Source organism: Toxorhynchites rutilus, chromosome 2, assembly GCF_029784135.1.
Source record: "Toxorhynchites rutilus septentrionalis strain SRP chromosome 2, ASM2978413v1, whole genome shotgun sequence".
NCBI classification, from domain to species: Eukaryota; Metazoa; Arthropoda; class Insecta; order Diptera; family Culicidae; genus Toxorhynchites; species Toxorhynchites rutilus.
Window position 1 is genome coordinate 62,883,886 of NC_073745.1, and position 22,428 is coordinate 62,906,313.

At 37.3% G+C, this 22,428-nt stretch overlaps 1 protein-coding gene across 5 annotated transcripts in view; it reads left to right on the forward strand.

Annotated features, from left to right (window-relative positions):
- LOC129768576 (sprouty-related, EVH1 domain-containing protein 2) overlaps positions 1-21,157 on the forward strand; it is a 39,735-nt gene extending 18,578 nt beyond the window's left edge. For 2 of the 5 annotated variants that reach the window (XM_055770312.1, XM_055770317.1), the window contains exons 2-10: positions 1,392-1,581; positions 1,642-1,810; positions 9,457-9,527; positions 9,625-9,688; positions 9,749-9,894; positions 9,972-10,165; positions 10,235-10,435; positions 10,506-10,679; positions 19,922-21,157. In XM_055770312.1, coding sequence (XP_055626287.1) covers positions 1,392-1,581; positions 1,642-1,810; positions 9,457-9,527; positions 9,625-9,688; positions 9,749-9,894; positions 9,972-10,165; positions 10,235-10,435; positions 10,506-10,632 — 1,162 coding nt within the window. In that variant the 3' untranslated portion in view covers positions 10,633-10,679; positions 19,922-21,157. The remainder of the gene's footprint in view (positions 1-1,391; positions 1,582-1,641; positions 1,811-9,456; positions 9,528-9,624; positions 9,689-9,748; positions 9,895-9,971; positions 10,166-10,234; positions 10,436-10,505; positions 10,680-19,921) is intronic. The other 3 variants (XM_055770315.1, XM_055770316.1, XM_055770313.1) reach the window with 3 other exon arrangements.
- The last annotated feature ends 1,271 nt before the right edge of the window (positions 21,158-22,428 follow it).

Genomic DNA, 22,428 nt, shown 5'->3' on the forward strand with positions numbered 1-22,428 from the left:
GGTATCCCAGGTGCCCGTCAGCTGGTCTAGGATAGTGTCTTCTCCAAACGCAATGGATTAAATGTCCTTCCACCTTTTGCCATTATCATTTTATAAGGTGTTCGTGCTAACCTCAATAAAACATATTAGATGTTTCTTCATTAAAATTTTCGTTTGAATATTTCCGTTCAGATTGTTAGTTATTTAATATTAACATATCCTGATATTTGACCATAACTTTTATTAAAGGAAAAAATTGCCATTAAGAACAATTTAAATAATATTTTCTCCAAGCATGTAATTTGTTAAATGACCAATTAAAAATGCTGGAAACATTCAAAAACAAATACAATTTTGATTTTACTGATTTTCGAAATCTTATCATTATTATTAACTAAACCTTTGGAGAAAACTTCGCCTTTAAAGACTGCGAATGCGAGTTTCAATAAGGGAATAGTTACTTTTTTGCTCGTTAGCTCTATTTTGCTGTTATAGAAACAGTCGGGTGAAAGCTGTCGGCATCATTTTTCGAGCTGAGGAGGCGATCTGGCGTAGCGGTAACATCCATACCTCTCACGCTAAGGGTCACGAGTTCAATTCTCACTCCCGACATTCTTCCGAAATGGAAGGTAAAAGTGACGAACCAGCCAAATGTGTTGAAAATCACTATAATACAGAAATAAAAAAAAAAAAAAAATTTTCGAGCTGTTTGGTTTGTTTGTTGCGTTTCTGATGTTTTGCTTTGGGAAACAATGTTTCAAAATATGCAATTCGACCGACGTTCGGGAAATTATTCGATTGGATAAGATTCTATCGATTTATAAAATACGAAAATTTGTTCGGTGTGATAGTTATAGGGATCGAATCGGCCTTTCCATTCAATTTACAGGATAAGTTATATATAATATTTTATATATACAATATTTCCGATACATTCGATTTCGGCCATATGGCCACTAGGGGGCCGTTTACAGCGATCGATCCGATGAACTCAATTTTCCACTACGAAATTCGCGACGGATGTTGTCTCTGAGTTCTTCTAAAGTTGCTGGTTTGTTTGCATACACTAGTGACTTGACATAGTAGTGACTTAGAACATGTCGCGATAGCGCTCTCTATTGACGATCGTTCTCATCGACGAAGAAATACGGCCCAATCACTTCTCCGGCATTAAAGCTACATGTTCATGTTTTTTTTTGCGGAAGCAATGGTGTTTCTTGAAGGCATCCTGAAATGGTTTGTTTATCTTATGTCAAAAACGGTATCTCATAAGGATGGGAAACAAGCATAGAGGAACAATTACCAAACATCATCACTGTCTTTTTGAATAGTGCCCATGTTCGTTACAGATTTTTTAAATGTTACATTTGTACTATATCCGTACTAATTTCTCCTCAACTTTTATTTTGCAGTGATTTCTTAGTTACAGTTCGTGCACAAGTGATGGCCAGAGATGAGAGTACAGAAGGTTGGTTACCACTGCAAGGCGGTGGCCTAGCGAATGTCTCAATCCGCAAGCGAGCACGACTGCCACCGGACGGTGGTGGTCACGAGTACATCATTTATGGACAGAGAATTGCCGACCAAACAGTAAGCACAGCAGTCCGTTCGTTCAACAATTTCCCGTTGATCATACTGATTTGACCCGTACCTTACTTGCAGGTTATACTAAGTTGTGTCATTAATAGAGATTTGCAGTACTACAAGGTAATGCCCACTTTCCATCATTGGCGCGCCGGGAAGCAGCGGAATGGGCTCACCTTCCAAACTGCGGCCGACGCGAGAGCTTTCGACAAGGGAATCATCCGTGCCTACGATGATCTTATTGATGGTGAGTTAGGAAGTGGTGTTTCGTTCATCCTAAACCGTTTTTAAAAGAGATGATACCGAAGAAGCTGCCGTTGGATTCCGCCTCATCGACAAACCTAAATTTTTCTCCCTGTTTAAATATGCAATTAGCTATTGTTTGTTTGTTTTTTTTCTTTCTCTCTTTTTATTAAACACCGCATTGTCCGAACCACAATGATCGCGGACAATCAATTTGTGTCGGGAAAAAATAACTTCAATCGGGTGCAACAAACACAAATAACTGACCAATATAAAAATCAATCCCGAAATTTACTACTCGGTGCACATCCTTCAATATTCTCTGATGGTAAGTGGAATTTCCGTTGAAATGGATGGTTTCGGTTTGGCTTTCCTTGTCTTTTTCTTTTCGGTTTACGTTTTTCGTTATTATTTCCGTTTATGGAAACAAGTGATGCAATGTAAAACTGCGTGTATGATAATTATATTAGATATCGCTAAACGCGCTACTGTTTGGTATCAAAGCCTTCTGACAGATACCCCTCTAAATACTTACTTTCACTCTTGTAATACTATAATTTACGAGTACTATCCCAAACTCGAATGTAGAACTGTAAACTCTCCACGATTTTCGCATCTATTCCATCGTGTAAGGCAGTTTCATCAGCGCTTTCCTTCCACATGTCCAGTGTATCGACCTTATTCTGCAAGCACACAATCTTGAACGGAAGTTCAACAATAAAGAAAACATTCTGCCCACAATGGAATGGCTACAGAATTCTGATATTATGGAACTGACAGAATTGGATATTCGTTCCCATTCTAGATACTGATATCGGCACTTACTTGCCGGAAACTGAAGGGAATTTTTATGATAAGGCAATCAAAATTGAAAAAAAGTGTTTTGCAGTTGAAGACGTTGTTATAGAATAGTATCTTATGTTTCAAACTCACCGGGCAATCAGTGGAACACAGGTTTTCGCGAGAGTTGTGTTTGTGTACATAAAGCACCACCGAAAGAGGGTAATATGAAGAGGTTAAAAGACCATTAATATTCATGTAGCAATTTCAATGGAATAATGGAATCAAGTTTTACGGAATCGACCGCCCAGCATTTAAGGCCATGTCTTAGACGCTTCGAGCAGCGTTTCTGATAAAACATCGCCAAAAAAGCATTTTAGGCGGTGTTTTTTTTAATAAAAACAGGACCATGCAGGATCTTTGTAGAACTACGAAAAAAAGATGTGAACATTAAATTAATCAGTACTCTAGGCTCGGTGATCAGAAGAACTAACGAGCTTCGACAACATGTAAAAGATATTAAGTACGTTGGTAACAACAAGTTGCTGCTGTTTTTACAAACATCTTTTAAAAACTATATAATTGATGGAAAAGCTGAACAAAAATAAACGGGTTCTGCAAAACCTACGCGTCACGTCACCTCGTGGCAGTCACAGGTAGTATTGCCACATTTAAATCTGTACCAGAGGGGTCAACAATCTTTCTCATCTGTACTTTTTTTTCTAAAAATCTGTACCATCGAAAATATTCGTTGTAGAGAAAAAATACTCATTTATTTACTACAAATACTACATTTACATTAGCAAGTCATTCGTGTGTTTGATGATGCTTATACATAGTTTTTTTTGAATCTAGATTGCAAACTATCTATTTTTTTTTATTTTCGAGCTGCCACCACGATGTTTGACCAAATCCTTTGATCTCAAAATAGCGTTCATTGTATCGTTGCTTAGCCGATTTCAAAGCTTTGTTTTGATTATATTCAGAAAAAAAATCGTTCGACAGTTGCCGAGGAGTGAGACATAGTGAGAACGTTACAAACAAGGTATCGAAGCGAGCGAATGGTAAATTTTTTTAGGCATCCAATTTTTGCCCACCAACCCTGCACAAGCTCGTTTTCTGAAATTGTGATTTCCTTACATAGTTTTTTATTTTTAGGCTACAGAATTAATTCTTCACATCTTATACATTCCCATTGTAGAATCCTGTAAACGCTTCTAACACAACGTTAATTCTAGACAAATTGGAAAAGTTTCTGGGATTTAACATTGCCGTAGACTTGAGCGTCGAATCATCAAAATCGAACCTTTTTCTCATTTGTTGGATCAGCGCCACGAAAAAACTGCGACAAATATCCTTTGAAATGATCTGCTTTTCGCTGTCCGTTGTTCTGATAATTTCATCTGCTGGTATACCAACCTAAAATTCTTTTTTTTTATCTCATTTATTTATTTATTAGGCCTATCAGCATTTTTTAGCTGTAACAGAGCCGGGTTTTAATCGTGTACATGTACATATGTTTATGTTTCTATAAATTGTAAATTACACAGTAGTTAGTAGTAGCCATTTAGGTGTTAAGTTTTCTGTTCCACTACATTATGGTAAATTACACAGTACTAGTCATTTAGGCGTAAGGGTATTCTTTCTGTTCATCCATTGTTCAGCAGACCGGACAGCGGAGACAGTTGAGATTGATCATTGTTGAGTTATTAATAGAACAGCAGCCCGATGTGTCTTGCAGAGCAGAGCAGTTGTATGGATGAATCGATCTTATTTCGACCGTGGATCGATTTCCATCGCTGATGATGGTTACGTGGACGTAGTTATTCTATAACAACAAAAGGATGGTCAATTGAGGGCCCGGAGTTTGAACTCACGATCGATCGCTTGGTAAGCGAACGCGTAACCAAGTGGCTACGAAGACCCCCTACCTAAAATTCTTGTCGCTATTCAAATGAGCACTTCATGTGGCATCGTGAATTCAGGTTTTCCAGCCTGGAACACACGATTCTATCTGTTGATCTGGAGCAAAACATACGTCGCACCGTCTGACGCGGTTTTAGGAGATTTAAAATAGTGCATTTTTCGTCATTAGAAAAAGGTTGAAAAATCGAACTTTTTTAACCGGGAGGTAAAGTGGTCACTCGCATATATCATGCTGAATGGGATCGATTTATGCGTTTTTTTCGTCCAAATTTGTTTAAATCATTATTGAAATAGTATGTGGATGTACAGGGTGCGGCAGCACAACTTCCTTTTTTAAAATGCGCGCCACTCAGTTAGTTGATGTCATAGCGGAACGCTAGTGGTCTCGTTCAAGAGGGTGCTATTGTTTTTTTAGCGATGAAGCCCATTTTGATTTGTTTGGGTCAGTTAACAAACAAAACATGCGCTACTGGGCTGACACCAACCCTCGAGAATTGCATCAAAAGCCTTTGCATTCACCCAAAAATTCACTCAAAAAGTAGTGATTTGCGCTAAATATCTTGTCAAATGTGCTAGGAAGGAAGCCAGGATACAACACCTCGGATCCTGCTGCTCAGAAAAGCTGAGTCAACGAAAAAAAATAAGCACATGAGTATGTTACCTAAATTTGTTCGCCGAATCACTTGGGAGGTAACAGATTATACATTGATGGACGCAAAAAAATCCACCCCCATTTGAAATCAAAGTAATCCAATATTAAATGTTTTTCCAAACTTTTCGGTATTCCATTCAATACTACGTAAAAGTAGGTACAGTGAGTTACATCTAATTCGACATTTAGTTAATTGGACAGACCTGTAATGCGACACGAGTACAGTGGAACCTCGATTATCCGCGAGCGGATGATCCGCGGTGTGGTTTATCCGCAGAAACGAGTTCCATAGTAATTCTATGTACTTTCCCAGAATTTATCAGTGAGTGGTAGGCTTTTGGTCTTTTGTTTTGGTCATGACTTTCACATTATTTCCCTACTGGTGTATACGACCTTACAGATGGATAGTTTAATGATTTCTGTATTGATAAAACATAGCCAGATTATTCCGCGGGTAATCGGGGTTCTATTGTAATTGGACATTTTTGTCTCCAATTGAACATTTTTGTGAACATCGAGTTTGGGACCCGAATTATGACCCCAGAACGAAAGAGGTGCGGACTGCCCATGTTTGTATAGGAGACGTAAACGACAAAATGAACAAAATCGACTTTTTCGCTGTTTCGCATTCTACACAATGTAATACGTTTGCTCAACATGCAAACAAACAGCACTGTTTGTCCGAATAACAGACGTAGTTCCATACAACTTTCATACATTGTTCGAAAATCAACAATTATCAGTATTATTTGCTATAAGCTAAATCTACATTTGAATCACATTCTTTGTACAGTCCAAACATGTCTGTCACGATAGTGTCTTATTACTTAGTGTTTCCTAATAGATTAATATAAAAAACCATTGAAACGCTGCTCATATAATTATTATTTTCTGTACACGATGAACAAAGAGAAGTAATTGTGTTCTTTAATATTATAATTACCTAAATTTCTGCATTTGGCTCTTCAAGTAGATAATGAAACAATCAGATCAGTAGTAAAATTAAAATAATATTGGTTCTTAGCATTATAACTCCTCGGATTAAACATTGAATTATTCCACATACTCAGCATTTACTCATACCGTTGGAGTAAGTCACTCTACCATCTTTATGCAAAAGATCGTGATATCGGTAAATCATGTTGCTAAAATTACCAACATTGCGGATTTCCTTTACAAATTCAATTAATTGAAAAAACACGAACATGCTGTTCGTATCATATCCCAGAGTATTCTTCAGGAAAAAAAATACTATCATAGACTCGCAACAAATCCAGTGTATCTTTTCCAGACATTTCACTAAATTTCTTCCGAACCTTTTTGATTTCATCCGATATTAACTGAAACTACCGACGGAGACGTTTTGACTATTATCGGAATTGTAAATACTAACGCTACAAACAGAGCAATCTGGTGATTACGTCTAGCTATGCGGACAAATCTTGATTGAAACGATTGATTGTCCGCATAAATAGACGCAAGCGTTTTCCAAATGGGAAAAATATGTTATAATCCGCAAAATCACCTAGGGCCTCTTTTTGCCGATAATATCCTTCAACTGGACAGATCATTTTATCGGAAATTTGCATGGTTGCTTGTAGGCCAAAAAACAACAAAAATGCATTTTCCCAACACTAATGGTGTTTAGAGATATCTAAATTTTTCATTTATTCGATTTTGGATTAAATGAAAAATTTTGAATCATTTTGAAATATTCGATTCATTTGAATTATTCGAATAATTGTCTTTCAGTATTCGATTAATCGAGCGAATATTTTTTTCTTGTAATAATAATGAACAGATATAGCTGTCGCAACCCCTCGTTGCTTCTCACCTATTATCCAACGACTTGCTTGTGGTGAGAGATCCTCTTTTTTGGTGAGCCACTGTCAGTTATACGAATGAGTGATGAGAAGAGACATAAAAAACAAAACAACTGATAAAAGCGCTAGACAAATTATAAAGATTGTAGATTTCAAATTTCATTTCAAATTTCTAAAAAAAATTAAGTGACTGTGATTGAATTATATATATAAAAAAATATATTTAAAAAAACTCTGTACAGTTCACAAGGTCAGTTGACGCATAACTTAGAATTGTAATCGTGTTTCTTATTATTAAATTTAGTTGGCAGTGAATATTCAAATTACCAAATTGAAAGGACAAGAGAGCGATTGTAAAACGAGAAAGGGATAGTAAACGTAAGGAATTCTAATTTAATTAGAAAGAACAATTTATTGTATTGACCCCCTTTTGGCAGGATTTTTTTATTTGTAATATACTTTTAATCAATTGGAAAATATCATCTTCGTTGCAATCGCAACAATAGCATAATAAAAAAAGATTATGATATTATAATATTATATATTAATATATATATATATATATATATATATATATATATATATATATATATATATATATATATATATATATATATATATATATATATATATATATATATATATATATATATATTAAAAGTTACATTAAATATAATTGTAAAATAAACATGGAGTAGAATCATGGTTTTTGAATGAAATGATGTTTCAGTATATTGATAAATTTACTATTTCATGATTGACAAAAAAAATCCATAGCCTAACTCTTGGCCTAATCTCATTATTCGATACCAAATTACTCGAATATAATTGCAGTTATTCGATTATTTGAATTAATCGAACGATTAACCGATGTCTCTAATGGTGTTGTCGATTACGTCTCATATGCAATCATGGGCAGCGGAATAGTAAGTGAATCTCTGAAAATTAAAAAGGTGGTTGCTATTCCAAAACATGGTCGTGACCAGAGCCTACCTACATGAAAGCGACAGATTTCGTTAGTACCAACGTTGGCAAAGGTAACGAATTCAGCAGTACTACACCGTTTACAACAGTTCCTCGAATCAGGTGGGGTACTTCGGGATACCTCTTTCGGTTTTCGTAAACAGCTATCGACAACCACTTGCGTTTCCTCTGTGATAGATAAACTGGATATAAGGAGGCAATAGGGAAACATTTGTGACTGGCTTTATCTGTATCGATCTTTTACACGCATTCATTTAGAAAAAAAATGGTGGAAATAATGTCTATACTCTGCGTGTCTGTGGATATACAGCCATGGATCTCATCGTTTATTACGAATGGGAAATCAGCCTTTAATTGCGCGATCGGAGCATTTGCAGGAGAATCACGAATGGCTTACCCCAGGGAGATGTGTTTTCACCATCATTTTTTTAACGTGCATACCGCTGTGGTTTTTACAACCACACCAAACCAAGAAATTGCAGAATGTTAACTGTGATGAGAAATCAATGTCTACGTCGGGTGACTAGTGCAATTAGGACTACGCCACTCAATGCATTGGCAGATCTGAGTGGACAAGGTCCATTAGAAATCAGACTACAATACGTTACAACACGAGAAGTAGCAAGATGTATCTCGACAGGTAATGTAGTAGCTGATCAACCAGAAGACGGCGAACATTGGTTCAAATATACGTAAATGGAAATTTTATTTTGGAGTAACAAAAGAATTTTTGACGATATCGACCCATGGATTAAGATGTGTAGTGCTGAAGGAATTGATTGCCTAGAAGGTTTGAACTCAGCGAAGCAAAGTTCTAATCCTATGCGGTTGAAACAATTGGCACTTTTTGTGGTGAATGGAAGAGATAGGCATCGTGGAAAGATATATACTGACGGCACAAATTGCTCGAAACAAAACGGATCATATCGAATCTTTCATACCGAGTTGGATTTTTCCAAAGAACCGTTTCCCTTTCGTAATAGCAATAGGGTGGCACATGTAAATAAAATAATGAACATAACAGTATGGTGTTGGGTTTCGTTCCCTATGCGTTGGAAAATGTACAGACGAACGAGCACTTATGTTGAGGATGACGTCCTGAAACATAATAAATCTAATCTCATTAATAAGAAGTAGAAGCTCTGTTCATCACAGGTTAGCTAACGCTTAGCATTGATTCATTGACGTGCTTGCCAGATATCAGTTTCTCTGTAACATAATTTGACTGCGGTTGGCAATCGCGTGACATAAGGATGGATTCGTATATTGATGACATCCAGGAACGATAGTTGATCCCCGGGGAAAGCTGTAAAATATGAACCTTGGCATTATCACTGTCTGATGTTTTTGCTCCTTGTTAATAGTTTTACTTCACTTTATTTTGTTCACGTTTCGATTATGCTATATGGGAATTGATGGCTCATGGTATCAGTGGAGTATACATCCTACTAATGGGTGCTTTTCTTCTCACGCTCTTTTCAACAGGTATGGCTGACTGTACGACGCGCAACAAATACAACGATGTGGATAAAGTTGGTGAAGACGACGTGTTCATGGTAAGCGATCCTCCGAGTTCACTCTTAGTTCGAAACTTGTGATAGAAGGTTGTTGCATCCCTTGATTAACAATTGTCCTTTGTGGTTTCTGTTGCAGACATTAGATTTACCCGTGGAACCCTCCGAGTCGCGGTCGAATTCCGAAGGTAGCGGAAGTCATCGTATGTTCCCAATGGTTCCCCCGGTTTTCTACCATAATAAAGTGTTCTCGCACATTGCAGAAAGCGTCGATAAACAATCACAGCAGCAGCAATCCAGTATTCAATACATATCGGGCGATAAACCATCACCTCTGTTAAAGCCTGGTGATGACAAAGTTACTCCAATAGTACCTGGTGATAACTACTCATACGTTCAGATCACTGATGTAAGTATTTTTGGCAGCATTGTTTACTGTGGAGCGTGTTCATCGAATTGGAACTTATTCATTGCACTTCCCCACAGTCATGCGACATCAAGTTAAAGTATAACTTCTACAACTTGAAGGCCCACGAATACAACTATCCGGTCGTCGATGAACCCGTTGGATCGATCCTGAGCGTACGACGTGATTCGACATCTAGTCTTAAAAAACGAAACGCTCTCGACGTACCACCGATGAAGGAGGCTACGCTAATTAAGGCCCGATTACGCTGCAGGTACAGTAGTGCTACCATTGCGATTGTTCACGATGGGTGATTGTGTCTTTTTGTTTGTTTTCTCTTTAGATATTGTCAAGAGTTTTATAATGACGAATATAATCACAAGGGTTCGTGTAACTACGCGCCCGACTGCTTCAAGACCGCCATCGAGAACGTATCCGGAATGTTTTGCGCACGCTGTATGCTGTACCACTGTATGAAGGACGCGGAGGGCGAGACCGCATCTCATCCATGCTCTTGTACGGCGGAATCCGGCTGCACAAAGCGGTAAGCGGTGTTTTGGTTGATGACAAAATGAACCGCTGAATCGTTATGATTATTATTCTACTGCTTCTAGTTGGCTCGGTTTGGCGCTGTTGTCACTGCTGGTACCCTGCCTTTGGTGCTATCCGCCGCTACGCGCCTGCCACTGGGTGGGCGTATCCTGTCGACTGTGTGGCGGGAAACATAAACCACAGATTTGACATCCGATCAAAATCATTAACCTAACAAGTATTAATCGGCTCGACTGGTAAGTGATTAGTACTTAACGAATTCCCTTGGGTCTCAAAAATTCAGTGTTCAGTCATCAAGCAAAACGCTTTTTTTTCCTGGCGAAATTTCCAAGTTTTTTTCGTTGTTTGATATTTTAGTTTAGTAACGATACTACAACTTCCTCGATTTTTGCGCTCTCAGATGGCATCTGGTTAACGTTCTTCTGTGTATTACTGTACAATTCCTGAAACACGAAACCAGAATAGCATGTTAGGGCCTTCAAAAATTACAAAAAAAATAACTCCCGAATGTATCTTTTTAAATTGATGCCTTCTTAGAACCTTTATTGGACCATAATCGCGTGTGAGTTGCGTAACGATCAGGTAACCCTTTGCGGTCGGAATTATTATCCCGTGAAAGTGATTCTCTTATCTCCCCACACTAATATTTTTTGTTTACACCGAGTACCGTTGTCTGTTATTTATAGAAACAGCGTAATAATTCGTGAACAAGTTCACTAGACATTAAAATTCGTTCAGAAAAAATGTAAGCTATTACATATGTTTGGATAAAGTATTTAGTATGATTCCTTGCTGTGGTGGCTGAGAGCAGACATACGACCGCAAAGGGTTAAATGTTATGCCTTTTCGGTGGCGAATTTCAAAAAACCGGATAGATTGAGTGAATCAATAGATTTTCTCCGTTTAATGGAAATTGGCTTATTTTAACGCTTTTTTGACAAAAGTAAGATTATTTTGAACCACTCTTAAGAATCCATCAGCAAGACAAGTTGGGATCAGCTGGAGGCGATCTGCCGTAGCGGTAACATCTATACCTCTCACGCAGAGATCACGAGTTCAATTCTCACTCCCGACATCCATTCCAAAAATGGAAGTAAAAGTGACGAACCAGCCGAAATGTGTTGAAAGAGTCCCCATAATAGAGAAAAAAAAGTTGGGAGCACTTCGATTCGATCGCATTCCCTGAGAACCGTTAGGTACTCATTAGAGTGCCAATGGATGTATGAGAAAGAAGGGTATTTCGAATTTTCAAACGAAAACTTTCATTTCTTTGAAAACCGAAAAATCACCAAAGGGGGAGTAGATGAAATCAATACAAATTTTTGACCAAATATCCAAAAAATTTTTTTTGTCAAAAATCGACTTTTCAGACAAAAAAAAACACCGAGTGCCAAAAAGTCTATTTTTGACAATTTTTTTTTTCAAGATTACAGTAAATCTCGTCGTTTCTTGCAATTTAAAGATATTTGGCATCACAATTTTTTTTTGTAAACCCCGATTTCATGTTCGGTGATTTTTCGGTTTTCAAAAACTTAAATTTTGACGTGTTATAACTAATAACTAATAGGGTAAATGATCTTGGTTTGTCCGATTTGGGGTGTTTTTACGCAACTAGTAAATGCAAATCGATTTTTCTTTATGAAAATCACATATATTCAAGACGAACTTGGGTTTGTTCAAAAGCCCCAAGTCTCTAGTTGCTAATAGTACCATAAGGCGTTGAAATTATTCAAATTTTTATGTTTTTAACGATTTTCCTCAAAGAGGAATTATGATCATGGTTTGACCACCTCTGATCATGGTTTGTCCAAAAAATGATCATTAGACACCATTTTTTAATGAAAACATTCGAATTTTCAAGTAGATGTTGCATTTATCATTGCTTGAGTTTACTGTCATCCGTGCGATCCGTCCGTGCTCCTAGGCCCAGACCCATCAACTTGTTACTCTTAGAAAACACATTCCAACTTCATTTTGTAATGAGGCGTAATATTATCACGCATTTACGCAACAACATCATTAGCTATGTGGATAGCGTGGTCGTGTAAAACAGCCTTGCATTCCAGCCGGCCTTGGTTCGATCCCCGTTGACGTCGTTTGGACTTATTTTTGGGTGCAATCCCAAAAAAGATGAAAAAAGAAAAAAGAAAGAGATGTCTGCTTTCATACATACAAACATTTTAAAGCGTTGGGGACAGATGATTTATTTGCCCATTTACGCTTCAAATGAAATGCTTTCTAGCAACGCTAATTTGAGTGTTAACATACATTTATTCCGTCTGAATACAGAATAAAGCTAGAGCACCTTGGTCATGCTGAAGTAGTTCAATACAATGTACGTTGCAGTACGTTCAGGAATGCACTGTTCTTCGAACGCATTTTCTCATGGGCTCGATTTTAAAAGGGTGTTCGAGCTGCCTGAATTCGGGGTTATTCGGTATTGAAGAATAATAAAGCCAGTAATCATAATTACTGTGGATGGAGGACCAGACGAGAACTCTCGTTATGTAAAAAAAGGCCATATGGTGATTCTTCATTTTAATCAATTGAATGATGATGCGATGTTCTTTGCTACAAATGCTCCAGGACAGTGCTTTCAACCGAGTTGAACGTCTGATGACTCCTCTATCCCGGGGGTTAGCAGGCTCAATACTTCTACATAATCATGAGGGATCTCACTTAGATGAAAAACTCCGAACAAGGGACCCGGAAGTGAAAACGAAACATTTTGAGTATGGGGAATCGTTAGCTGATGTGTGGAATAACTTAGTGATCGGTGGATATCCCGTGAGCCTGCAAATTTCCAAATCGATGAAGCGGAATCAGTAGGATATTCAGCAGAGGTGTTTGCTCGTCGCATGAGAACATCCCAGTAGTTTTTGCAAGTAGTGAAATCGATAAGATCTGTACTGTATTTTGTGTACCACGCCTAATCGACCGGATTGATGATGTTCAGCATCTGTAATCGGTCGAGCTTACGATCAACGGTATCCTCCATAGCGTAAGCTACCAGACGCTTCGGATAGAAGACCCGTCTGTTCGAACATGTTCTTTTAACTCCAATTTCACTTTCATTTTGGTTTTGGTCGACACTGGTAATATTGACGCATGGCAGCAGAAGGTGTCCATGGGTACAAATCTTGTTGAAACTATCGATCAAATCGGATCCGAATAAATGCCGCTGCTTACAGATGAGCTCGCGTCACGTACTGCTTCTGATGGCGACGTCGCACTTGAATTCTCTATCACTTTCAATGTTGCTGACGATAACGTAGGACTGTCAACTTCCACCAAATCTTCCTGCTGATTCGGTGATGTCTGAGGCAGTGTCGAGTTGCAGGCGAATATTCGTTTTGGGAAGACCAACGGAGACACATCTGCGTACACCTCGGCGGCGAATGAATACAAACCTGCCACTTCGTTCAACTCGACTTCAATCCACATTTCTACTCTCCCTGACACGAATCTCGTTACCCGCGGACACATTCTTATTTTTACGTCCATATAAAGTGAAACGAACACTTGATTTCTGATGCAAAAAAGTAGTTACACAATTAATTGACGATTTATTGTTTACAAACGAACTTAGACAGTTATCAGATATACTATAAAAGTTCTCGCATCAGTATTAGTAAATAGCGTGCAAAATAGCATGCAGTTTGGGAGGAATTCTAAACAAAATTTTAGTTCACTTTGTATCCGAGTTCAATTTTGTGGAAAAGCAAAAACAAAAAAATATCAACAAAAACAATGTTTATATCAACAAAATTCACAAATTTGTCAGTGTTTCTGAACACTGTACGCTTTTTATATGTTTGAGTAATTTCCGTGTACGATACAAAAAAATCTAGCTCACCTGTATTATATGTCAAACCACGTTGAATTCAAACATCTTACATGCACACGTGATACATGTGAGAGAGAGAGAGAGAGAGAGAGAGAGAAGCGAATTCATTTTGGGGGAGTCACTTCAGTATGCATTGAAGTCCATTTGACGGATAAGAATGAAATGCGATAGTCGAGTCATAGAGTGAGATAGCATCTGAACGTCTGAATGACTGTTGAGTCATGTTGGCGGAGAAACTGCTGGAAGAAGTCAAAATTCATTTCCAATTGAATATGAAGGCGAATTTCTTCATAGTCCGCTGACTATACTCAGTTGAATGTGCCTTTGGCGAGCCCTGGTATTTACATGTCTAACTTCAACCATTTTTCATAGTTGGATTTGAAAAAAAGTGTCATATGAAGAATTTCTCTGTTCTGCACATTTGTTGACGAACAAAATGAGTTGAAGAAAATCGATGAAAATTGTTGACGTTATGACAAGTTCTTCAGTCGAGTTAATTGTGCCCTGAAGGCATTCCAGAACGCGGGAAACAAGGTAAAGGCTATCAACACTTTCGCGGTTCCCCTGCTGACCTTCACGATAGAAGATGGCGAAGAAGAATGAGATATGATGACACCCGCCCTCTGTGACGTTGGACGAGCTCCTGTGTTCTGTATAGATTAAATAATGGAAAAAAAAATCACCAGTTTTTAATCAGTTTTTATCACAAAAAAAAAAACCACAGGATGTTTGTGTCCGAGACACTACTGCATAGTTGACGTAGGATTTCGTTAGGCTATCTGTTGCATGCTGATTTTGGATATGTTTGAAGAATTGCATCGTTAAACTCTTTGATAATGATTTCGTGGTCCTGAAAAGATATTGGTTTTTATTTATGAAAATTGAGATAAATTGTTTCATATTTCAAGTGATTATAACACATTAAGGACCGCTCACGAGTTTTCTCGTGATCCGTCCGTGATCTGTCTTTAGATGTCACCTACTTTGATGCGTTGTATCCTACTTTGTGTATTTAAGTATTTACATCAATAACCAATGTAATGCGGATTATAAAACAAAAGTGCATCTTATTTTACAATTTCTAAAAATTTAGTACAATTTTTTTTTTTGAGAAAAAAAGTTATTATAATTATTAAAAAAACATTTTTTCAATAATACCTAGAATACATCTTATTGTACAATTTCTGAAAATTTCACAAAAATTGCTTCATAAATAACAAAGTTATGATGATTTTAGAACGTACAAGTCTTACAGATTTCTTTGCGGTCCTTAATGTGTTAACACAACCGCTACCATATACAATTTTACACCTACACTTGTGCTAAATGTTTCGCAATGCATATGAATATTTTTTATATGAAATTTCACGATCCAATCAACATTAAAGTTCCAAATTTAAATTTCATTTGCTAGAATTAATAGTATCACTCACCTTACTTGCAATATTAGAATGCCCCGACTTGCTTATATTCGTAATGCCGATTTCACCTGGCTCCTTGGTTTAGAAATCTCTATTAGGGAACACATTTCGGTGGGAACATAAGCTCCCCCTAGTTTCATGTACTTGCAATGCCGATTTCTCCAGGTATCTTGGTTTTGAAGTCTCCCCAATTTGTTCCCGAAAGACGTAATCCTACCGCAATCCATGTTAATGGAAAATATAACTTTCGGTCATAATTTCAACTCATTATCATTTTCACTTAACCCATTAGTGCCCAGCGTATGAAATTGATTACGCAAAAATGATGATTTTTTTGATGAAACTAAAGTGTTAGGCGTATTTTAAATGACATTACAATTTAAGAGTGTTTTTTTGTGTCAGTGTCATTTTATCTGTCATTTTTGTTGTGTATTGAAGCTTGCAAAGTTCGAGTTTAATGGATTTGCAAAAATAAACATAAATTTATAAAAGTTTTTCCTCTTAAAGGATTCTAAATTGCTCAAATCTGTGACACAACACTACTAGACGAGTGTAAAAAATGATATCTAGCAAAAAATCCGAAGAAAATTATGAAACCGCAAAAAAAACCATGTTTACTTTTGAGCGTATGAAATTTCATACGATGTGCAACTACGGTATATTTTTTCTCAATAGGATATATCAGCTTCCCGATAATCCAGAGGAGCTGTACAATTATCTGATTGATTTGAACGAAGACGCTTTTGAAAATCTAGTGTCAACAAATGATATTGACTTTGTCATCGTGCCCCCAAACGGTGGAGACAGCGATGTGGATGCTGGAAATAGTGACTCGGAGGACGGCCCTTCCGGTTTTGGCAAACAAGTGAATGTCGAGAGCAACATTGAACGAGACCAATCACAAGAATGCTCCTCGGGCAGCAGCAAGAAGCGGAGAGCCAGACACTGGAATTTTAGTCTTTTTTATTGTTTCGCGCCTGAGCCCAACAATAAAGTTGAAATGGCCAGTCTTTTAAATGAAGATACAGGCAAACCTGTTTTTGTGCGATTTCTCACTTGTATGACTGTTTAGGTGCGATTTTATGATTTGTGCGATTGGTTTGTGTGATTCAAGACCCGATGTCATAATAAAATCGCACAAATGAGGAATGGCGCAAAAGGGGACCGCACAAAAACTGGTTTGCCTGTAGTTATTATATCCTACACTTTATTTACGCGGATTTTTCAATTAACGCGGTTTTTTTAACCGGATTTTCCAATTAACGCGGTACCGCGTAAAAAACCAGTACAATATCACATCTCTCTCTCAGCTCAGCCATTTTTTTTCAGGTTTACACTTACAGGACAAGACAAGATAGAACCCGATTATCCAGGGGTATGACTAAAACGTCAAATCTCTCATATTGCCAGTGTACCCAATATTGCTGCGGTTCACTGACATTTTGGTTCCGTCAATTACTGTTGTTTACAACTCGGTCCGGTTATATGGTCCAATAGTGGCTAACTTTAAACTCCATGTTGAATGTGAACACCTCCATGTGAAACTGAAACATGAAAATCGCTTATGCAGTTAGAAATAAAGCAGCGCAGTTTTTCTTTATTTTTACTATCTCCGTGATTTCAACGATTTCAATCCTCGCAAATTATATGTTGGTAAACAAACGACGCCATATTGAATTTGATTTTGGGTAGCCTATATTCAATTGATGTCTAACCCCTGCGATTATCATGTCGATTATCAAGTTTCGTTTTTTTGTGTATTTAGTAGAGATGGAACGGATTTGTTGATTTGTAGTGAAGTAAGTGTCCCCTCTCTCAGATTATCATCCCTGAAGACTTTTCATAGTTTTTTGATCTTGAATGCAATTAATGGATTGTTGATTTGACGTGTAACCTTTCGGAAACATATTGGGGTACAAAATGAAAAATGAAAGTCGATCGCATCAAAAAAAAATTCAATTTAAAATACTTATGGCTCAATCATCCTATGATGGATTGGTGAGATTTATGCATCAATCGATTTCGGCACTCCGTAACAATTTTTTACATTGAATAACAAGATATATGTCGTGAAACCAACTATCGAACAAATCATAAAGCTCAACCGTTATCCAAATGGAAAAAATCTCGTTCTGATCGGTCGAAATCGAGGATACAAGCTTCCTTTTGTACCCATAATTATTGCTCAGTCATTTTCTGATCGATTTACGAGAGTTTTTCATCAATCGATTTCGGTACTTCATAACAATTCATTACAGTTAAAATATAATTTATGAAACTACTTTGTTTGTGTTCCCTAACGCAAGCTTCAAAACCAAGGAGCCTGGGGCAATCGGCATTACAAATATATGAGAGGCTCAGAATGCAAGGGGTGTAAGTGACTTGATCGTTTTCTCTTCATCAACTTTTTATTTAGTTAATAACTCAACTGCAAAGACTTTCCAATTTAAGTTTGCTATAGAATCCGATAGATGAGGTTTTGACCTATTTTCCACGTTGGTAAATACAGCTGGGAATGTATTTGCTGCTAAGTTATGACCCAAAGAGAGAGTCGATGTAGAGAAATCGATCAAATCACTTACACCCCTTTCATTCTAAGGCCCTCATATAAAATGGAAATCATTTGAATATCGAACAAAACGGTTTTATTTCATAAAATTCAACTTCAACAACCATTTTCATGGTTTATTAGCACTTTCGTGTACTGCCGTTCTACGCATAATTGTCCCATAGTTCATAGGAATTGCATAGAACATAGTACAGTTATGCATAGAACGGCAGTGTATCGGATTTAGTATCACTAAGTATGGTACCGGAAAAAGCACTCCGAAGGGTGCAAACCCACATCATACTTCGAGTAAATATACGTCGTACATCGGTTGCAATACGCACACCTTCGTTGGGTACCAGTTGGATTTGCATTAATGAAATGATTTATTCCGTCAAACCTAACTTCCGATGACTTCGAGTGTTCAGACTTGATCTGCATGAACTCGATCCTCGCTGGATTTATGTCACTCATCCGAATTAAAGGTCATTTTTTCCCAGTGTCTGGCTCTCCGCTTCTTGCTGCTGCCCGAGGAGCATTCTTGTGATTGGTCTCGTTCAATGTTGCTCTCGACATTCACTTGTTTGCCAAAACCGGAAGGGCCGTCCTCCGAGTCACTATTTCCAGCATCCACATCGCTGTCAGAAGCATCCACAATTCCAGTCAGAAGTGCAACGAAGTACTTCAGAATCATTTACTGCTGTATTTACACCAAAAACTATTTGATAATTGGGTAATTTTCCATCAATTCATAAAATCCGGAAAGTCAAGGCATGGTTTGATGAATAAGGGCTTCAGATTCTGGATTGGTCAGCTTGTTTAACAGATCAAATGCCTATCAAGAACTTATGAGAAGTGATCGTACGAATAGAACAAGCAGCTTACAAGCAGTATGAGTGTGTATCTTGTTCTACGCAGTATCCTCTGCGTAGAACAAGATACACACTACAACAATTCATGTGAAATTAACGTTAATTTTGTAAAGGAGTGAAAGTTTTTCCATCTGGTTCTATAGTTATGAAACACTGGAAATTTGGTTTTTTGAATGTTTCGCGCCTGAACACAACAATAAAGTTCAAATGGCCTACACTATATACTTCAATTCAACCGACTTCTTAAGACGCGTCCACATCACGCCAATCGGCCTTGGCCGCCCGGTAAAGCAAACTAAATGTGGACGTACCGCCCGGGCTTGCCGACGTGCCGAAAACCGACTCGAATCAAACCGAACCCAAACCGAAACAAGTGGATCCGGTTCGAGAAAGTCGAACCAAAACAAAACGAAGTATATTAGCGTTGACGACATAGTGCTTCGTGTGTTCGTGATGGCTTCGTGCATGCGATGGGACTTCGGCTTCGTGCACCCGATGGGGCGTCCACATTACATAACGAACCGAATATGCCGCCTGGTACAGGCCGATCGGCCTCATTCGGCATAATGTGGACGCGCCTTTACATACCTCTGGAAACTCAGAATAAATGAGTGGTTCTATAGTTTTGAAACGCAGTGTATGTCGTTAGAGCCAAGTTCCCATAGAAAAACGGTGTTAGAAGAGGGAAAACAACTCATCATGTTCAAAATTGAGCATTAGCTACACAATCAATAATTCTCATAGTCCAGTTTGAATCTCTCCTATCACACATACCCTTCTCTACTTCCAGATAGCCATTGGGCAGCTCTCAAAGCCCCTTCTGAATAGCAACTAGAGATGGACAGAGGAAACAATGAAACCACATGGAAACACTTGTTGGGCACCCAACAAACCAGCACCCAGGAAAGAGTAAAACACACACACAGACACGAATCCAAAAGCAACGCAGAAATCTACCAAAGTGATAAAAAAGGGGGCAAAACGGAAAATTGAATTGAATGTGTTATGAAAGGTAACATGAAACCAAATCAGAACAGAATAACATAGATCTGCTACAAAAAAAAACCACACATAATAACTAAATAAATAAAAATAAATACAAACCAACAAAAAAATATCGCTAAATGTAGAGAAAGTGAACAGTGAATCAATAACTCGTTCGTTGATGTCTATATCTAGCTGAAACAAACAAACAAAAAAAGGGAAATAAAATAGGAAGCATCCACATCAAATTAGCGAAATCAAAAATAACTTTTGAAAGGCGCATGGCTGAAAATCGAACCTGTGGACAGGCAAATCTTTTGTTAATAACACAACAACTTTGAAGCTCTATTTGAAGATGGAGAATGGATGGCAAACCACACCAAGGTATCAGCAGATCAAGCAAAATTAATGAAAAAAGTTGTGCGCACTAGAGGAAGGTGGAAGAGTATAGGGTATAACAGCGAAACAGTGAAGAACAACAACAGCAACAAATCTGTATTTTAATGTCGAAGTGGAATCTGTTACTACAAAAAAAAAGAAGTAGGCATATATTACTCTACCATAAAAATAGTTTCCACAATCATAAAATTTATGATTGAAGATGATGGGGCTATTAAATTCATCTTAGAAACGTCTACATTTGTTTTGTTGCACGCGAGCACCAGGCAAAATAGGAACAAACAAAAAGTGTGCTATAACGGAAAGCATTTTCTCGTTTTTCCGGTTCATCGAGGTATTACTATTTAGTTCAAATACATTAAGACGACACCTATATTTGTACGTCAGTTAGTACAATGGAGAAATTTATGAATTATTAGTATGTAAGCACACCGTTGTTTGAGGTTTTTTTTATCGAAATCTTCTATTTTATGACTCTAGAGTACGAATTGTAAGAGATTAATGATTCGTTCAACTATAAATATATATATATATATATATATATATATATATATATATATATATATATATATATATATATATATATATATATATATATATATATATATATATATATATATATATATATATATATATATATATATACATACAACAATTATGAATTCGTTGGATATTTACTAGTTTAAATCATTTTCATTGAATATTCATAAAAAGCCTACGAAGGCAGAGGTGGACATATGTTGAATAAATACGTATGCTATAGTTGAGTATCTAGATAAATAACAGTGTATATTATAATTACGATAGCAGCAGTGCATAAACTTAAGCAGTTTGAAGAAAACGAAACTTACCTTAAGGTTTAATAAGATGAACATCTTAACATGAAATGTGAGAGTTATGTGGCGCGTTCGGCAATTGAATAGTTTCACGAGATGATCCGAACATTGCGGCGCATCGTTTGAAGTTTTCGTAGACGAACCTACCGATAACAATGCGCATCCTGTGGGACCCTTGAAATATTTTTCTAGGTATTCACCATTTGTCCGATTTGCACTGTGCCATGAGGATGCACACCTTATCGAGCGGTTCTGACGGAACAACCTGCGCGCGCAATGGCGAGGAACCATCTCGATCGATGAAGTAGAAATTTTCATTTACGTTTTTGTTTTGAATCAGCGGAGAAATAAGTAACATGGCAATAGTGCATATTCACAATGTTAGTCTTCTTTTACATTCTATGGGGCACACACACACACGAAGGTCGTCGTGAAAATTGCTACGGGCTCAGCAGTTCTCATATTCGACCTTCAAGCATTTCTATATTGTCGAACGGAGATGAAGATAATGGTATATGTTGAACAAAAACAAAGAAAAATATATCCAGCAGCTATAAATCTATGTTTCAGCTTGACAGAAAGTCTTACAGATTATTAAAGACTAGTAAAAAAACACATTAAAAAGGTATAAATAAGAGAACAAAAATGTATTCAATGGAAATAACAAATATAAAAAAAAAATCGTAAAAAAGGAATAAACTTACTACGAAAAGAAACTTATGTGTTATGTCACAGTGGGAAAATATGAAGTAGACAAGATATCGTAGCAACCCATTAATCCTATGTAATTTTGATTTCACTTTCTGTTTATCTGATCTCATTTCCATTGGTGACATAATTGTTTCTACCAACACATGTTCGAATTCGGATTCCATGCGATTTCATCCTCATTTCATTTATCGTGTATCGCCATAAGTATTTATTGTAATTAAAAAACAAATTATTTGCTCCCTCCGACCAAACCCTTTTATATCTGAACGACGAGGAGGTAAACAATACACACGCAAAAACACACACACATACACACACACATGATTAGACAAAAGAAATTCCAAAATTCGTTCACATGTCCATCGTT